Genomic DNA, 19,088 nt, shown 5'->3' on the forward strand with positions numbered 1-19,088 from the left:
CAGAATTTCAAAAGAGATGGCAGATAACTTAACACACTGTAATGGAAAGGTATAATTACAGTACAATTACAGAATATTACAATATAAAATTAAATTAATGAACACAGTTCGTAATAAAAACTCAGCCGACTTGAAAGCAGGATGCGAGTGTAAGTGGGGTTTATTAGAATCCATGTTATCAGTTATCCATGTGGATATCTGGTTGAAAAGTGAAAAGTCTATTTAAAAGACTTCAACTTTAAACTTGCTGTGGTGCTCCCACCACCACATTACCCCCGGCCTGTGTTCATGCTACACTGAGCGGCAGTCCTTCACTGCTGCAAGAGCAGTTGTCAAAATAGTTTTACGCCTCTCTTCCTTTTCCAAGATGTCAATATATGAAGTTTTTGAACTGCAGCAATTATGTTCAGAAAGGCTAGTTTGAGTTTGTACACAACATTCTCATCAAAGTATTTACATGATATAGGTCCATAAAAGACGGCTACTTTAGACTAAATGTGGACCAAATCAGATAGACTAAACACTAAGGTGTATTCCTCAGTAACTACAGGGACTTCTGTACAAACTCATTGTTGATTCGTTTTCAGTTATAGTAACATGTAGTATAGTATGTTAAACTAAGATACCAGCAAAAGGTTTATATACACTCATAAGCTCTTTTTGTGAACACCTGTTTGCTCTACTCATTCATACAATTATCAAATCAGCTAATCGTGTGCAAAACATGCAGATACGGGCCAGCAGATTCATCTGGAGGGGAGTAATTTCTATAACTGCTGGTCTCCTAGGAGTTTTCTCAGAAGGGTGTATTAAAGAGAAAACAAAATGTCTGTCAGTTCTGCAGACAAATACAGCATGTTGATTACATAGTCAAACGGGACTGGTTCACAGACAGGCAAGCTACAGTAACTCAAATAGCCACAAATAGCCATCTTGAGGAAGATAGGATACAACAGCGATTGGAGCCATTGTGGGCCCCACTTATGTCAGCCAAGAACAGAAAGCTGAGGGTGCAGTGGGCATAAGGTCACCAAAACTGTTCAATTGAAGACAGGAAAAATCCTGGTAGCTTGGTCTGAGGAATCTTGATTTCTGCTGAGGATCACATATGCTAGGGTCTGAATAGGGTGCCAACAGCATGACTCTACTAACCCAAACTGCCTTGTTTTTAGGCAACTGGTTTCATGAACATGACAGTGAGATCAGTGTTCTTCAGTGGCCTTCCCAGTCACCAAATCTGAATCCAATAGACTGCCTTTGGGATGTGGCAGAACCGGAGACTCACAGCATGAAAGTGCTCTGAAAACTTGTGTGATCATGTCAAGAAGAACCAAAGGGACCATGAACCATAATCTCAAAAGAAATGTTTCCAAAAATATTTCACTAATACTTCTGGGTATATTTTGCAATTCAGCATGTTTGCTGTGTCTTCCTGAGTATGAATATTTAGCTAAAATAATATTGTACATTTTTATGTACAAGTTTAAAATCATCTGCCCCAAAGGTAGCTTAAACAGCTGAAATGCTTGAGAGCTGATGAGTGCTGACATCCAAACAAGAAGATAAAATGCATGAAGAGCAGCTCTATTCCCAAGACTGAGCTTTCGTCTGTTGTTCCTTTTGTTTTTAAGTTTTTGCACAGAAAAACAGCAGGATCTGAACCGCTTTTTATTTAGTGTGTTAGGGTTCGGCAGTCAGACAAAGAAAATGCCCATGTAACCGTTTTGAAAAGCTAGGTGTCCTCAAATGTTTGATAGGCAGTGTGTGCATCTAACACAGCCAAAATGTCCAATCAAATGTACTTGTTGAAAACTAAAAACCTTGCCTTCAGCTTCAGATATATATCAAAGGTGTAAGTCTGTCCGCTGACAGTGAACTGATTTATGACTCAAAAGTGATTTGTGTAAATCAAGAGGGATTCGCTTTGTTACAATGAACAGCAAGCCGATTCTGATTCAGCAAAATATTCAGCAAAAAATAATTTAGAGCATTAAACGTTCCTAACAGACTTCCTGATAAGTCTGATACTGCCCTATATTTTCTTCTTTCACATCTGTCAGCTATGCTATTTATGACATACATGCTGGCACATAAGAGCAATTTTCTTGTATCACATCTCTTAGTTATGCTGTATATGACATATATGCTAGACTATATATGGTATATTATCTATCCTGAATAGTATACTGGATATGATTTAATAGACATTATATGACATATGCTAGACCATGTATGATATATTAGCTATAATGTATATGATATTTTAGGAATATACCATAAATGATATACTACTATATCTAGCTCTAGCTACTATATTATATCTAGCAGGTATGACATTAGGTACACTGTACATGACATACTTTAACCTTGCATCATTTTTAGAGGGGCTAGATGTTTTTCATGTTTTCAACCTGTTAGTATCTCACCATGTTGATCTCTGATATAGTGTCTATGCTGGCTATGTCCAGACTCATTCCAACAGTAACAGGGCCATCTGCAGAAGAGAAAAAAAGAATTAGAGGCAGGCAAGCTCTAATGCACAAGCATCACTATAGTGGACTACATTAGCTCATGCCTGAGGCACTTCCGCTATGCAAAAGCAATTCTCTATTCTGTCTGCTTAATACTAACACAGCCTTTAGAGAAAATGAAAGTTTAAAGATCCACTTATGTTGCTTAATTGTGTGGGTAAATGTAAAAGCTTAGTTTCCATACTGCCGAAGAAAGGCCTCAGGTACTTGTTGTATCCCTTCATCAGTTTCTGAATGGTGGGAGGCAGCACCTCTTCAGCGCCGGAGCCTGAGCCCTCTATGATCCTACACACACACACACACACACACACACACACAAAACATGGAAACACTTGTTATTGCCCTTTCTCATCATGCTGCATTAAAGCAATGGAACACAAGAGGGAGTGTTACATTGCAAACATCACGGCTGTGATTTGGCTGTAAGTCATCAAAGCTGTGATGTTAGTCACGCTAAAACACAACCTAGAGCATTCTATTGTTTTTAGAATTGGCAAAGTAAAAAAGAGGAAAGCAAAGAAACCATAATATTGTTTCACATGCATTTTTTCAATTTTAAGAATTCCATCAAAAGTGGTTTCAGCAGCAGTAGCACGACCATTGTTGTTACTTAGCAACCAGGGCTGCATGAAGGGATACGGATACACTGACAAAAAAATGCTACCAAACTATCACCGGGGTGGAACCCCTCAAGAGTACATCTCCAGTGCCTATAGATAGAGAACACAACCGTACCATTTCCCTGTTAATCGCATTGCCCTCATACACTCTCTCTGAACTCCGGCTTTCAATTAAAATCTTCTCTGTAAAAATGACAGAAGGTGTACACACGTATATACACGTTCTCCTGGAAAAGTGAATGTAGTGGAACACTATGTGTCCGAATGTTTGTGAACACCCCTTGAAATGAATACATACAGCTACTTTGAGTAGCACCCAGTGCTGACAAAGATGCAAATGCATGTACACAGCTTGTCATGTCCCCGAAGAGAGGCACTGCCAATAGAATAGGACCTTCTCTAGCAGATAAACATGAACCAATTGGCACCATGCTGAATGCCAGGTGTGGGTCTGAGGGGTCTAAAGCCCCCTAGCATGTATGTGTGGAGCAGTGGAATGGTGTTCTCTGGAATGATGGCGCTCCAGCCAATACTTTTGGAATAAGTTGTGAAGCTGAGGATGAGGTGGGTTGGGGTGGGGTGGTGATCATCCAACATCCTGACCTAACATTCATCACTAAATGTAATCAAATCCTCACAGCAATGCTCCGAAATATGGTAGAAAGCCTACTTGCCTAAAGTTACTATAACAAGAGTTAACCTGGTATATGACATATGAATTCCCTTATATCCAACAAATATTTGTCATATGTGCCCTACAGTTTTAAATTGGACATGTTTAGACATGGGACTCAAGATCCACAGACTGAAAATTAGTCATCCTGCTAATTTAAGGTGGTAGTAACTTCAGACTCCAGCAAATGGTGTTGCATGAGGACGATCAGGCTATAAATACCTGCAGGGGGTGCGACGGGATTCATGAAAATCGAGGTAAATCGATTCATTTCTAGGCCAGAGTTGCTTCTATTTGATAAAGCAGGGCCTTCACAACCAATTTCTAAAAGAACACTCTTCAGGGAACTGCATTTTATTCACAAGCCGTGACGTCAGTCCGTCAGCTTTTTCTTGGTACATTTATGTATTTATCAATCAATCAAAAAATAGATCTATTGGTACAGTCATCATTTTTTTGACACTATGTAAAGAACAGACTGATTCAGAATATATCAAAAGGTGATATGAGTTATACATATTTCATACAGTACTAATATTCATATTTAATTCTGTTTACTGCATTTATGTATTTATCTGCCGATCAAACATATGTATGATCCATGTATTACACATGTCCAATATATGATGCTTTCATATATGAATACAATATAAATGAACATACATTCAAAATATATGCTCTTTCATAACATATATACATATATGGCCATATAACAGATTTCTGTATGGGTAGTATTCTTGCTTTGAAAGCACTTCTCCTTATATACTATACGGCATGTTTTAAAACAAACATAAAATACATACATAACACCATTTTTGGTAGTGGGGTAATTATAGAATGGAGTGTAAATTTATATACACATGTTATAACAGCTTAGAACAGCCAAGTTATGTTTGATGAATTCACATTACATTAATTTGTATTTGTCATTTTTGTCATTTTTGTCATAACCATGTCTGACATTGCTTTTCATAACTAATGCCCAAAAAGCTAAGTCAGAAATATTGTATTTACAAGATGAGTGCATGGGAACGCTATCATAAACATTATTAACAAGTGGGAAACTTTTTTTTCTAATAAACCCTGAGTTTGGGGTGTGTCAATAAAAATGCTGATAACTGTAAACTGTTTATGTGTTATTCAGTGGTTTACTCTTATTTAAACTAATGTTGGGTTTCCAGTTTGAAATGCTACACAGAGCTGGAGTACGTTTTAGCTACACTAAACCAAGTTCTGAAATACATGTCGACAACAGCTGCTACAGTCTCTCAGGAGGTTAAAAGATGATTATTGAGGTCATTTAAAGCTTGTCCGACATTGCAACAACTGCTAAGAAACACATTTTAGGATTATGGATTGGTCTATCAAGCCTGATTTCCAAAAATCAGTGCTCGGGATTGCTTTCCATGCTCTTTGTGCTCTATGTGTGCTGAGCCTCTCCTCACTCCCTCTCCTGTGGAGTGAACGACTCTCCATGTCTGCAGTGAAGTGGGTCTGTGAGCTCCAGATGAGATTTAGCTTTTGAAGAAGCGCCATAGCGCCACACAGAAGGAGTTACAGAGCCACTTTAAAAAAAAAAAAAGGCTGATCGACCCCAACACAACACCCTCATAAATATTCTAGAAAGAATAGAAAAGGCTATGTGTCTCTGGGCAGAGCAGGAGAGAGTGCTGCCGGCTGCCTCTCACAGGCAACACAGAACACGTGGGGAACATCACAGCAGCTTACTGACTGCAGCACTGGCTTAACCAGCTCCCTTTCCCCTCACGATCTGCTGCACTCGGCACACTGTATCTGCCTTCTTCCTAACACGCACTGCCTCAGCCTCCCCCACCTCCCTGCGCAAGCACACACACACACATACACACACACACACATACACACACACACACACACACACACACACAGACTCTACTGCACACTCACTTGTTATCTGGCGGAATATACAAGCACACACTCCCTGCCGGAGTCGTCAGACACACTCTGATGCTGATGCTCAACATTCTCCGCCCTCCATAAAATTCCTCTCAGAACTAACTCTCTCTTTCTCTTTTTATCTTCTCCGAGTAAATGGCCATCCAGCCCGACCTGCTGGAAGATTGCCCGCTGAGGTCCCCTCTACCTGCGTCAAACCAGCTGCCACCTACCAGTCCGGCCAGCGGGGCCCCCCCACCCGCCACCACCCATGGCGGACCGGCGGCTCTCCCACCTGCCGCTGCTGCCTGCTTGGTGGCCGTGTTGAAACCTAGATGGACTCGTGGCTGTCTGCCACTATTAATATCACCACTATTAACTGTCTGTTGTATCTGGTTTGGTAATTTTTATCATTAATGTTTAAATAGTTCTGACCAGAGGAGGATGGGTTGGTCCCCCTTGTGAGTCTTGGTTCCTCCCAAGGTTTCTTCCTCCAGCTCTGAGGGAGTTTTTCCTTGCCACTGTCGCCGTTTGGCTTGCTCACGGGGGTCTTTGATCCTTCATGTTATTTCTTCTTTCTTCTCTGTCTCTGTCCTTTATTAAGTTATAATTATGTAAAGCTGCTTTGTGACAACAACAGTTGTAAAAAGCGCTATACAAATAAATCTGACTTGACTTGACTCGACTTGACTTGACTCCCTCACGCTCATCATTAATAACAGCGAGGCTCGAGGGTCATCTAATTAAGCAGAAGAAAGGTCATTAGTTCAGTAAAGAAACCAGTTTTTTTTTATCATGCAACCGGACAGATGTAGATGCCCCTCCAGACACATTTCTATAATATTTTAAGCCAAATTCTATTTTTTAGTTTCAAAATAACAAAAAAAGAAATGAGCCCAAAGCAAAACTCAGTTCTCAGTAACATTTAGAGTATTGCAGTTCTTGTTTGTGAGATTTTTGCCCATTCCTTCTTGTGAAAGGTTGTGAAAGGAGATTTTTTTGTCTTTTTTGCACTGCTATACTAAGGTCTATCCACAGATGTTGTTCAGTTTGTACCTTTTGGGGAAGTCCATTGTGGATTTTGAGGTATATTTAGGAAAAGTAACCTGCTGTAGAAGCCATTTTCCGAATTTGCTGGTACTGAATTGAATTCTTCAGGAATTTCAATGATTCATCTCTACCAGTGAAATCAAGCCTAAAGCATGATTGATCCATCCCTTGCCCAACAGTTGGGGAAGTATTCTTTTCATGAAATGTTGTGCCCTTTCTTCTCCAAACATACCTTTGCTCATTGTGGCCAAAAATCTTGTGGCAAGGATGCAAGAAAGGTTTTATTCTGGGGACATTTTCATGAAGGTTATATTTGACCTTGGTAGAACAGTGCGCCACCATCCAAGAAACTGCAAAAATCTTCCTGTCTGTCTTTTGCACGCTGCACTTCTCTCAGAAAGTTTTACATAGTCTTCTAGACCTCAACTAACTGTACCTGTTAACTGACATTTCTTACTCACATGTTAAACTGAGGAAACAGCTGCTTAACCACTTATGCTCCATGACGTTCATTACAGCCTAAGTATTATTAAGAGGTTAAAAAGCCTTGTCATCTTCTAACACTCTGCTCCTGCTTTGTGGGCATTAATTATTTTATTTAATTTAAATAATTTATATTATTTTTCAGAGTGTTAGGCAGCTGCCAAGCCAATGACTGCTTATCATAGTTGTAAAGCTTTCAAATCATCTGGTCTTTCCTAATGATGATTGTGAACAAGCTGTAGCCCTAAAGCATAATTAAGGTCTGACATCCTGGTAAAGGTTATCTGAAACCTCAAATATCTTGGGGTGCCCTTTGCATGCATCCTGTGCTGCTTTCTTTTTTTCACTCTAAATTTGTACAAAACAACAATTATACTCTAATCTTGCTTAAAAATGTAAAGGCAATAAAGGCAATCTTCAACATTATGGGCTCTATTTTAACAATCTTCAGGTAAGCCATTAACCTTGTGTATTTGCTATCCTAATGATGGGAAAAGTACACCTTGCGTGGCTCGAAATGCGCAAAAGGCATCTACTAAGTCTCCTAATTAATCATGGGTGTGTTTTGGGCGTACAATAAACCAATCAGTGTGTCACTTGCCATTCTCTGACCTTGGCGGACTGCTATTTCAATGGCGCATTGTGCACAGTTATGGAAGGCTTGCTGAAGCGGTGGAGCGCCTCGCCTCTAGAACAATGTTATTTTATTTTGTATTTTGGTTTATTGTTGATGTAAAACTTTGCATAGCTTCCAACTGGTATGCGCTATGGGTTTGTGCACTGCCGTGTGTCCATGTGTATGTAACAAGCAGGGGTGTAGGAGCCTGGACAATTTACTGCCAAGAAAGCGATGACTGTTGACGTCTGTCTAGATTGTTTTCAGTCAGTGACGCACCTGTATTTTCCGTTGCCAAGATAGCAATATGCCAGAAATTTACCTGAACACACCTCATTCCGAGATGAGGGTGTAAGATTAAGCATTGTGACACGCCTTGCGCAGGGTGTGAGCTAGGGCCTACATGCAAAAAAATTATGTTTTACATGTCACTCTGTTTTCTATACATTTAAACACAGTAGCAGAACTTCAACTAAACACATTTCTCTTCTGGAGATCAATAAATACATCATCAAATATGGGTTTGAAACATCAGGCAAATGTCTGTCAGATGGCAATATACAGTATTTTTGAAAGCAATCATCTGCTGACATATCCAAAACCACTGAGCATCTCAACTAATGCTGGTTTCTTTGTAATGAAATATGCAGTAGGTAAGCATTTTGAGTGTACTGTGATGATAATTAACACAACAACAATCTGATACCACCAAGTTGCCCACCCCTAGTCTGACTCATACCTATACTGCCTGTTTGAGACTTTACACTCCAGCACATTATTATCCTAATTATAGTGCTGTTAAATCCAGGCAACAAGGCAACGACCCATACAAGCCACTGGCTGTGGTTTATATATTCTCCACAGTGCGCACATGCTCATTTTCTCCATCACAAACAAGACGTCTCACAGCGCTCACTTTTTATATATAGCAGGAATGCATGCTGGGTGGAAATGGGCTTTGTAAATTATGCATTAATTTGTTTTCAGCAGTAACTCTACAGCTAGAATCTAAAAATATCTGGAAAACTAATTACAGTATGTGTTTGTGTGGGTGAATCCGGATGCCAAATGGAAGATTTCTCTACGATTAACACAGGCACCAAACTCAGTTGTACAGTCAGGGTTGGTTCCCCTGTGGGTTCACACTAGGTGGTGGGGGAGTAAAGTTAACCATCTCACAGAGAACTGCTGTATCGATCCCAGCTGAGATACATGAGAAACGAGATGCAGCTTCAGCATGCCATGACAACTGGTGAGAACTAACTGTGTTTTCCTCAGTTGAGACTGTGCCTCGTGTCTCCAAAATGGTAATTGTTTTTTATTGTTAATGTAATAACTCTTTATTACACTTTTGACCAGTTCTATTGGTCTATTCAGCACGCAGTGTTCACAACATTGGCCTAGTTTTAAGGTTTTGACACAATGACACTCAATTCACATGTGTACATTATTTATAAAATCATTACATCCACACATCCACCTTCTTATCTTCTTCCTGGTCAGAGACATAGTGGGTCCGGAGAGTTTATCTTGCAACTGTCTCTACTGTCCAGGAAAGGTTTTCTACTTGATCTTCTACTTGAACATTTCTGTGAGGATTGGATTGCATTCAGTGACAAGGGCTTTAGTGAGGCCAGGATGTTGGATAATAACCACCCCCCCCCCCTCATCCCCATCTTATCTACTCATTAGTAGTGGATGGAGGTTCATCATGTCAGAGAACACAGTTCCACTGCTCCACAGCTCAATGCTGGAGGGCTTTGTACCCCTCTAGCCCAAGCTAAGGCATTGGGCACGGTGCCAATAGGTTTATGTTTTTCTGCTCCAGAGAGTCATATTCTATTGACTATACTTCTCTACACAGACAAGCTGTGTGTGTGCATGTATTTGCACATCTGTGTCAGTGGCAGGTGCAACTTAAAGTAGCTAAATGCATTTATTAGTGTGGCGACAAAGACCTTTGGACAATACTTTGTTGATAAACATGTTGTTCATGTGAAATTACACCATATTTTCAATGAATTCCAAGCCTCAGTTTTTCAGGGTCGTCTGCAAGGCCTCACTGAAGAGTGTACAGCTGCCTGGCTTCTGCCTATTCTCTGTGGACTCAGCTTTTCAAAGGATCATTAGGGTTTCATCGGCCATCAAAAGGGAGACTCTCTGCTTGCTGCTCGTTGCATGGGCGAGGGAATCCTGGGTCACTGAGTTGAGCTGACAGAGATGTTGGCATGAAACAGATTGTGTCTGTGAGCTGTTTCCATTGACAGTCATCCATCTCATCTGCACAGGCATCTGACAAAACTGCTTCACACATTCATATGCATAAACACGCAGTGAATCAACCCACTCATTGCTCATGTCAGTACTAATAGATAATATTGTGTTTGTTGGAAATGACAGATAGATTTAAATGATTTATTTTATCATTCAATGCATTTGTCTTCCTCTGATGCATCAGAATCTGTCAGCGCTAATCCCAGAATGCTTTTGTGGGTTGAGAATTTACAGCATCAACAGGGAGTTACAATACATGAATTTGATCTGAGACTCATTAGGCAGAGTAGGAAAAAGACACAAAAAAGAAAACACTGAAAGCGTTGAGTCTTCGGTTTTTCTGAGCACACTCTCCAGAGCCAAATTGAACAGAAGATCAATGCTCCAACAGTGAGAATCATTCAGCTGGGGCTTTGAAAACTAACGCTCATCTCTTCCTTTTCTGCCTCCATTCAGTTGAATTTGAGCCAACACTAGCTCTAAATCGAGCTTGTGTCTCTGGAGTTTAGGCTGACTGACGTGAGCATGTTTGTGTGTGTGTGTGTGTGTGTGTGTGTGTGTGTGTGTAGCTGGAGTTGTTTTTGTGGGCTAGTTTGCCTGCTGCCTCAGAGGCAGATCAGCTCAGAACCAGACTGGCTGTGCCTCCAGCTCATGTTTTTCATACCCCCTCTCCTCAGAATCACTGATCAGTGGTCAGAGGAGACAGTCTCTTCTCAGCCAAACCCCCACCTGGGGTAAAAAAAAAAGAAAAAAAAGAAAAACACAACACACTGCTACCTCTGAGCCGCACAATGGGAGCAAATTCTCACTGCACTGATGTATAAAAATGTTCCTGCTCAGATATTTCAGATACTTGCACTGATGTGTGTATAGTCAAATGCAAAGATCTAGGTACCCCTGGTTGTTGGGCCGCACCTAACGATCAAATCCTGTCTATGTACTGATATGAACATATCACGGGAAATATGGAATGTACGAAGGTTAGGGCAGTTAGCATGTCTTTTAAACAGGGATGTTCACACATTTGCATGTGCTCTAATTGGTCCTGAACAAATAGTTAACAGTTATCACACAACTGTTCTACAGTATACTAGGGCTTCATAATATTGTAAAAATGTGTTTTGTTTAACTGCACTATATATATATATATTATATAATAATTTACAAGATTGCAACAGAAGTCACTATAAGTCAATGATGCAACAGGCAGATGTATTCTGATAGATTTGTCATGGAAAATGTGAACATTTTATTAAATTGCACTGTAATATTTAATTCAATTACATGACATTCACACAGATATGTAACTATTTCCAGATATTATTAAATTAAATCGACTGCAAAAAGCCTGTTTCAGCCACATGTCTCATCCTGATTTTGAAAGGGGTGTGTTTTTCTTTCAGAAGAGACTTCATTTAATACTTCCTCTTTATTTATGAAAGCAGTAAAACAAATGCACCTGTTCCTACACAGATATGGAACTGTTTTTGCTATGTAACTGAATCATACATTCTTAAAATGGATCAGTTAGTTGGTACTACATAAGCTCCAGTTAATACCATAAACTGTTTGTATTGCAATTATAAAAGAAGAGAGATTATTAAATTAAATCTACTGCAAAAAGTCTGTTTCAGCTCATCGGGATCAGCTTAGCATCCAGATTTTGGAAGGGGTGTGTTAAATAGTTTTTTTTCCCCAGAAGAGACTTCATTCAATAATCCCTCTTAATTTATTAAAGCAGTAAAACAGCTTACATAATATGAAATTCAGCTCTTGTGCAATGGGCACAAGGGCAGTGACTTACAGACTTCTGTAAGTCTGCTAGACAGTCTCTTGGATGATACCCACAATATCTTGCATCAAGGAGGAAAAATAAAAAGTCTGCTACTGTACTGATGTTCAAAAATTAATGATGTTTCGTTTACATAAAGCACCATGTACTACTGCACTTTGAGTGGTGTTAATCGATCAGACTGTTTCTTTGACTTACATAAGCCAGTTATGAGAAACCACACCAAACTTCAGATTAAAGAAAAAACAGAGTGAGTTCAAACTATTTGAAGTGAAGAGCCAATAGATAAGCAGAATTAAATAACTATAGTGTCAGTACTGGGAAAGCAGTCCAATAATTAAAAATAAAAATATTTAAGCTTACCCCAAACCAAGATGCTATATTGCAGGCCTCTCAAAACAGGTCATCTGAAAAATCTCAGCGCAAGACATACTTCACAGAGTAACCTCTTGAGATATGAGACACAAGTGTGCACTTAGCACTGAACTGTGAGTTCCTGCCAACTCTTTACTCAGAGAGCTTTACCTTTTTAAATGTGCCTTTTTAACTGTAGAGTCAGAGGCCACTTACAGTGCCTTGGAAAGCCATTGTAACTGGGAAAGTTGCCAACATTTCTAAAACGCAATATCAGTTTTTGTTATTGTAAACTCACATGCTTTTTACAATTTCTTTCCCCACCGAGATCCTGAACAGTACCTGACCTGGGGCCCCCTTCCACACATTGTGACATAGTAGCATAAATCTTTGAACACACCCCTCATTTCCACTGTAAATCAAAATTCAATTCAAATTAATTTATAATGGGCTATATTTATATAAGAAGAAATCGAGGAATCAAGACTTTAAAGGGGTGTAAATCCTTATCTAGTCGACACCTGGTAACATTCAAATTTGAAGAAACACAAATGCATTAAGCAGGAGGTCATTTTTGAAATATTCTCAATGTATTGCTTTGTATTCAATGTAAAATATATGTACATATTTCTTTCTCCTGACATTATCTGAAATACGTAATCCACATTAAAATGGTTCATGCTCCCCCTCATGCTGTAATTGTGTTGGGAAATATGTGTGCAGTGTGGAGAGTTAATGGTAGTCAAGTACGAACAGGACATGAAAACTATTAGAGAGCCCAATGTAGGGTCAGTCCCTCTAAAAGAGAAGCGTTTTTGGTTTGAACCCGTTTCACCAAGTGAAGCTACCCTTCATTTGAGGATAAGACTTTTCGACTTTAAAAATTCACAAATGCAATAAGAAGGACAGACAGCAAAACAGCAGAGGAATAGCGTGTCAGATAAAGTGACAAGTAGTTCATGTTTATAGGATCATGTTAACCCAGTCGTTCTTCCTTTATATATAAATGTTGAATTTTTTTTTTTTTGGAATTGTCCAAGTGTGCATTCACACTTTTCTGATCACACTTGAAAAAGATGCGAGACCATGATGATGGCGACGACTTAACAGGAATACAACATGTAGCTACCTGCATCCTGTTGTCTCCCCTTACTGTCTAAGATCTCATCTCACCGTCAGTAGCCTTTTCTTCTTTCATTTCATTTAGATGACAGGAAGAAAAATAAAAAAAGATATTGCATATTGTTGTAATGCTTGACGTGACTTGATTTATAAACATCACAAATTTCTTAGGTCCGTCTGAATACCCTGTGTTCTTAAGCTCTTCAGAAATATTTAAAAGGCGTATCTGAGTTTGCATATAAGGAAAACCAGCACTTCTGTAATCCAACATTTCCAAACCTAAAATAGGTATTTTTAATTATTTTCAGATGAAATTAAAAGCCCACAAATTAATCTCTGCCAGAGTGACATGCTTTGAAGTCTTTTAGAGTAAATATACTCCAAACGATACCAGCTTTTCCCATTCCCAAAATATCATCTCACATCTTAATTGGTCATTCTTTTTGGTAAACTTGACATCATCTTTGCCACACTCTCATACAGGACAGTTTTATAGACTGGTGTACCTTTGCCTTATATTTAGCCACTGAACTGAATGTAGTTCACTAGGAAATAGTGAGAGAGTTGGCACAACATCTGTGCCTTTCCACACAAATCTACATCTTAAGTTTGGGCTCATGTTGTTTTTTGTTTTGTTTTTTGTTTTTTTTACCCAATTTTTCCTCCCAATTTGATTAGTTAACCCATTCATTAGTACTCTCTATCATATGCAATGCTCCCAACAGTGGAAGGGTGAGGACGGACACATGCCTCCTCCGACACATGTGCAACCAGTCACTGCCTCTTTTCGAACGGCTGCCCATGAAACGTCACCTGGCAACCAACATGCTTGAAGGCCAACATCACACTGGGAGAAAGAGAACGTAAGGCCAATTGTGCTCTGTTGGGCTCCGGGGTTGCAAAAATTGTTAAAGCTATTAGTTTCAGCAATAATTAGATTTTAGCAATATGTCCCAATCTAGTTTTGATTCAAACACATACAAAGCCAACCACTGCCTAGTTTCAAACTGCTGCTGAAGCGATGTTGCCGATCAGCCAGCAGACGTGCTTAGAGGAAAGCAGCAGATGCCAGTGCTGGCCAACACTGCTTAAGAGTGATGTCCATCTACCCACACGGGGAGAGCATGGCCAACTGTGCTCTCTTGCACTTTGACCACTGATGGCAAAGCAGCCTTTTTGGCCATAATGGTAGTGCCCAAAATAATAATTAAAAAAATATTAATAAATAAATAAATATTCTAAATCATGAGTAGTCCTATCCTGCTGTCTGGGTTTTACACATGCTGTTATTGCGGCCATCAGTTTTACACTAGAATATTGTACAACCTGGAAAAGCCTTTTTGTTGGGAAAGACCAAATAATAGAAAACAGACGTAGTGTACTAGTCATGCATGCATTTAACATGCATGTTTTGTCAAAAGCGCAAAGAGACGTCTAGTATTGTATCTGGATCCAATATAAATGTTTAGACATCTATGGTTAGCAATTCAACAAACTGACTGCAAAACTATGTTTAAGTATGGATTTAGAAATCTAGAAAACGAGGGCTTTAATATGTTTGCAAAGCATTATATTTATACCTAGACTGTTCATGTCTCTGAGTTATGAGTGATAAAGACCTTCTGACCATGCTCAGTGGAGCCTTTCTGTCTGCTTGGCTTGCTGGTGCAAGAGAGGGGAGGAGGTGAATGGGAGGTGTATGCAGGTAGACAGATGGTGAGGCAGACCCTGCACTGCTGTTTGCCCCTACATCCCTTTGATCTGCTCCAGAGAAAACTAGCCATTCAGAGAAAGCACAAACTGTAGAGCTTTTTAGTTGGTCCAGACCCACTTCTGATTAGTCCAGCATCTCATTAACCTCAATCTGCCTGGACGGAAAAGGTTAAACCCAAACCAGCAACAGTGAATCAATGCATCTGAGCTAAATAGGGCTATCTGTAATCATATTAGTGCTTTAGTTACTGTACCTCTGCAAGCGAGGATAACATTGAGCATGCAGATAGGAGAAGGAACACCATATGAGGGCTGTTATTTTCATCTGTACCCACACACACACACACACACACACACACACACAAGCAAAAAGTCCTCACGGATTAGCTGTAATTCCATCCTACCACCGCTACACCTTTTACCAGGCCCACATAATCCTATGTGAATGCATACTTAAGGCAGCTAGTCTTTCATTTACTGCCAAAGTAGAAAGAGCTAAATTATACTGTGCTTGTCTCTTCTGTGGGTACGTCATCATGTAAGCTCATCACCCAGGAGAAGTTGCTGACAAAAATGGGTTTCCGCCTCAGGATTCCTGCTTGCACTGAGCATTGCAGTGCTTAAGTGTGGCAAGCAACCTATTACTAAAATACATGCACGACCCACACACTACTTATGTCTGTAAACAGACACTCTAAGAACATAAGGCAGGCTTGGAAAATCCTACTTAGAGAAAGGTTATCAACGGGGTATCACAGTAAATCAACATGCATGTGAGCAGGAATGGAGATTAGGCCTTGTTCACACTGTATAGCCAATCAGATCTTTTCAGATTTCATGCTGTCCAAATCCAATTAGTATGATCAGACTGTAGTTGCATTTTGTCCCATAGCCACATTGGTTACCATAGTAACACCCATGAATATGCTGACCAGAAAGAAAAAAAAGCAGCCAACTTAGCCAACAGATATTAAAGTCTACTTTTACCCGTAACATTCATAACATGAACAGAACAATTACACTCCGCTGTCTAATGCACTTCTACTATGGCTCGGGGGGGCCATGATTTTGAAACCCGAGCTATGCTGCTTTGCCATCAGCAGTCGGAGTTCAAGTGCACAATTGACAGTGCTTTCTCCAGGTGGGTAGGTAGACCTTTGTCCCCTCATCACTCTTAAGCGATGCTGGCCAGCACAGGCAGCTGTTAGCTGGGGACCTGAATGCTGGGTGCTCAGCAATGTCCGAGAGAGCACAACTGGGGGGTAGATGGTGCTTTCTCCCCTTATCACTTAAAGGAATGTTAACCAGCATAGTTGACTGTTTGGCCCAGCTTTCCTCTCAGCATGTTGGCTGCCCGGTGACGATTGTAACTGTCTCTATAGTCCAGGGCAGGCCTTCTACTAGTCTTGGGAGCATTGCTGTAAGGACTTTTGAATCCTGTAACAATTTAATTCAGCGACAACAGCTGTAGTGAGGTCATAATGTTGGATGATCACAATCCTACCTCATCCCCAACTCATCCTAAATGTATTGGATGGAGCACCATAATTCCAGAGAACACAGTTCCACTGCTCCACAGCTCAATGCTGGTGACTTTATATGCCCCTAGTCCACACCTGGCATTAGACATGGTGCCAAAAGGTTCATGTTTATCTGCTTCAGTCTGTCCTATTTCATTGGTTATCTTCTCTCCAGGGACTAGACAAGCTGTGTGTGTGCATGTGCGCATTTGCACATCTGTGTCAGTGATGAGTGCAACTTAAAAGTAACTGAATGCATTCATTAGAAGGGGTGTCCAAGCATTTAGTGTACTTGATATTCCCACTTAAATGGTATCTTTTGAAACACATCTGAGTTCTTTAGTCATGCTGAGCTTTACATTTCAATGGGTTAGAAATACAGTTTGAAGCAATAGCACTCATAGGCAAAATAGTTAGTCATGAGACTAAAATACACAACTTGCATGACAAAGACTTGTTAAATTCTACAATAACTATAAAGTAGTTTCAAACCCAAGAATCCCAAACCCAACCCTGCTATGAAGCTAAATAAACCACAATAATTTGTCCCTAGTGAGAGTGTGCAGTAAGTAGAAATTCACAAGAGGTAAAACTCTCTCCGGGTGTTGTCTCCTGGGGCTTCCAAGTCTCCCCATATTTTATATATTTTCCTCAATGAGTGCTTCACGGCTGAAAGCAGATGGCCAGATAAGACACAATAATGCTTTTGCACTACACAAGCAGTAAATTTTGCAACAAGCACCAGAGGCAAAGAATCAAGAACAAGAATAAAAAAGCCTAAATGCCCACTGTGAAGCATGCTATATTATGTTTTTATGTAATTAATAATCTATTAATGGTTTCATTTGACATTGAATGTTTTTCCTTTACATAACTGAATTTTCTAACATATCTCATAATGGAGTAAACGGCACTATGATAGTTAGGGCTTGTGATATTGAGGGTAAAGTACTCACTGGTAAATAACGCACCAGGATGTGTAATAGATTACACAAGCATGTGCACCTGAGTGTTGCTCTAAAATGTTCTCACTGCTTAAAGGGAACTGGACTGGGTTGACCTTTTTTTTGGCCCCAGGCAACCAGCCTGTTCATAGCAAAACCCTTTATTTATGGAAGAAAAATGTTCCTTATGCCTAGCAATAATTCAGAGTGTGTTGTGCATTTGCAAAACATTTTATTTTTTTACCCACAAGAAGGGCAAATAGATCTACACATATTAATAGTTTTCTAGTGGGCATGTTAAGTTGAAGTTGGATCTTTCGAAGATATCTTGAAATCCACACAAAAAGCTACACTGAATTCTGGAGGACACTGTATGGCTCGACTCTGATGAGTGCTTCTTAAAGCAGAGCAAGTCAGAATAGGCTTTCAGAACTGCTTACCTGCTAATGATGAAAATGAAGACTACAGAGCCTGGAGGGCTGCATGTACGCATGGCTGCAGGAGTCTCAGGCGTCTGTCTAGGAGAAGAAAGAAAGAGTGAAAAGAGGGACTCTTCATACTGTGTGATCAGCTTTGGGGCCATCATCATCAACATCATCATCATCAACATCAACATCAACATCAACATCATCATCATCATTGTGCTAAGATAGGAAATCTTTACAGTCATAGGTCGGTTGTTCTTGGTACTTAGTCAGAAGTTGATTGCAAAGGAAAGAGGGCCCCGTTCATCACACCTAACCATACCAAACAACAATCTCTTCAGTTAGCGAGCAGCAAACTATGCGGAGAGGATCTGTAGTGGACAGCAACCATTTCTAGTAAGACTTGGGACTAATTTTAAAAAGTTCTTGTGATTGTGTTAAAGCAGAGCATTTTATACTGGCATTCTACATGCGTGCACATCCCAAGAAGAAATACGTATAATATATATTGTATATTTGTCTCTAAAATAGTGGCTTTACAGGGAGGGGGGGGGCAAAAATATTCCTAACTTAAAGTCATTGTAAAATAAGAGTTTATTGCAACTCAGCTACAGTGTTCAAAGTATGGAGAAAAGTAAAAAACAGACAAAAATGGAGGTACATGTTTTTTATTGGACGGCAGCAATATAAAGTATTATATTTATATCATAGTTATATAACATAAATCTGTTTTTAGATTTTGTAGAAAAAAAGACACCAGGATGAAATGGTTACATCACTTTTTGAATATTACATTTCCATGCTCCAGTTTCTGACAAGCACCTCGTCTTAGCAGCCAGTGAAGCGACTCCTTTTTTGTCTCAACAGAATCAAGATGAGCCTGTGAGATTTTCACTGCACTGCTTTGACCCAGACAGATCAAAGAAGGCCCTACTGCTGGACACTGGCACAGATTAAAATTACATGGCAGTACAGAAAATCGTCCTTATCAAACCTTGATTTTCACTGCATGTCCATGATTGCTGTTTTGAACCTGGATGGCAGATTTACTCTCAGA

The 19,088-nt window shown here is 39.8% G+C and overlaps 1 protein-coding gene across 1 annotated transcript in view; it reads right to left on the reverse strand.

Annotated features, from left to right (window-relative positions):
- gabrz (gamma-aminobutyric acid type A receptor subunit zeta) overlaps nt 1–19,088 on the reverse strand; it is a 43,630-nt gene that overhangs the window by 12,229 nt on the left and 12,313 nt on the right. The window contains exons 2-4 of the mRNA XM_072667397.1: nt 18,047–18,124; nt 2,716–2,816; nt 2,427–2,494 (exon numbers count right to left, since the gene is read on the reverse strand). Coding sequence (XP_072523498.1) covers nt 2,427–2,494; nt 2,716–2,816; nt 18,047–18,099 — 222 coding nt within the window. The 5' untranslated portion in view covers nt 18,100–18,124. The remainder of the gene's footprint in view (nt 1–2,426; nt 2,495–2,715; nt 2,817–18,046; nt 18,125–19,088) is intronic.

This window comes from Salminus brasiliensis, chromosome 22, assembly GCF_030463535.1.
Source record: "Salminus brasiliensis chromosome 22, fSalBra1.hap2, whole genome shotgun sequence".
In the NCBI taxonomy this organism is placed as follows: Eukaryota; Metazoa; Chordata; class Actinopteri; order Characiformes; family Bryconidae; genus Salminus; species Salminus brasiliensis.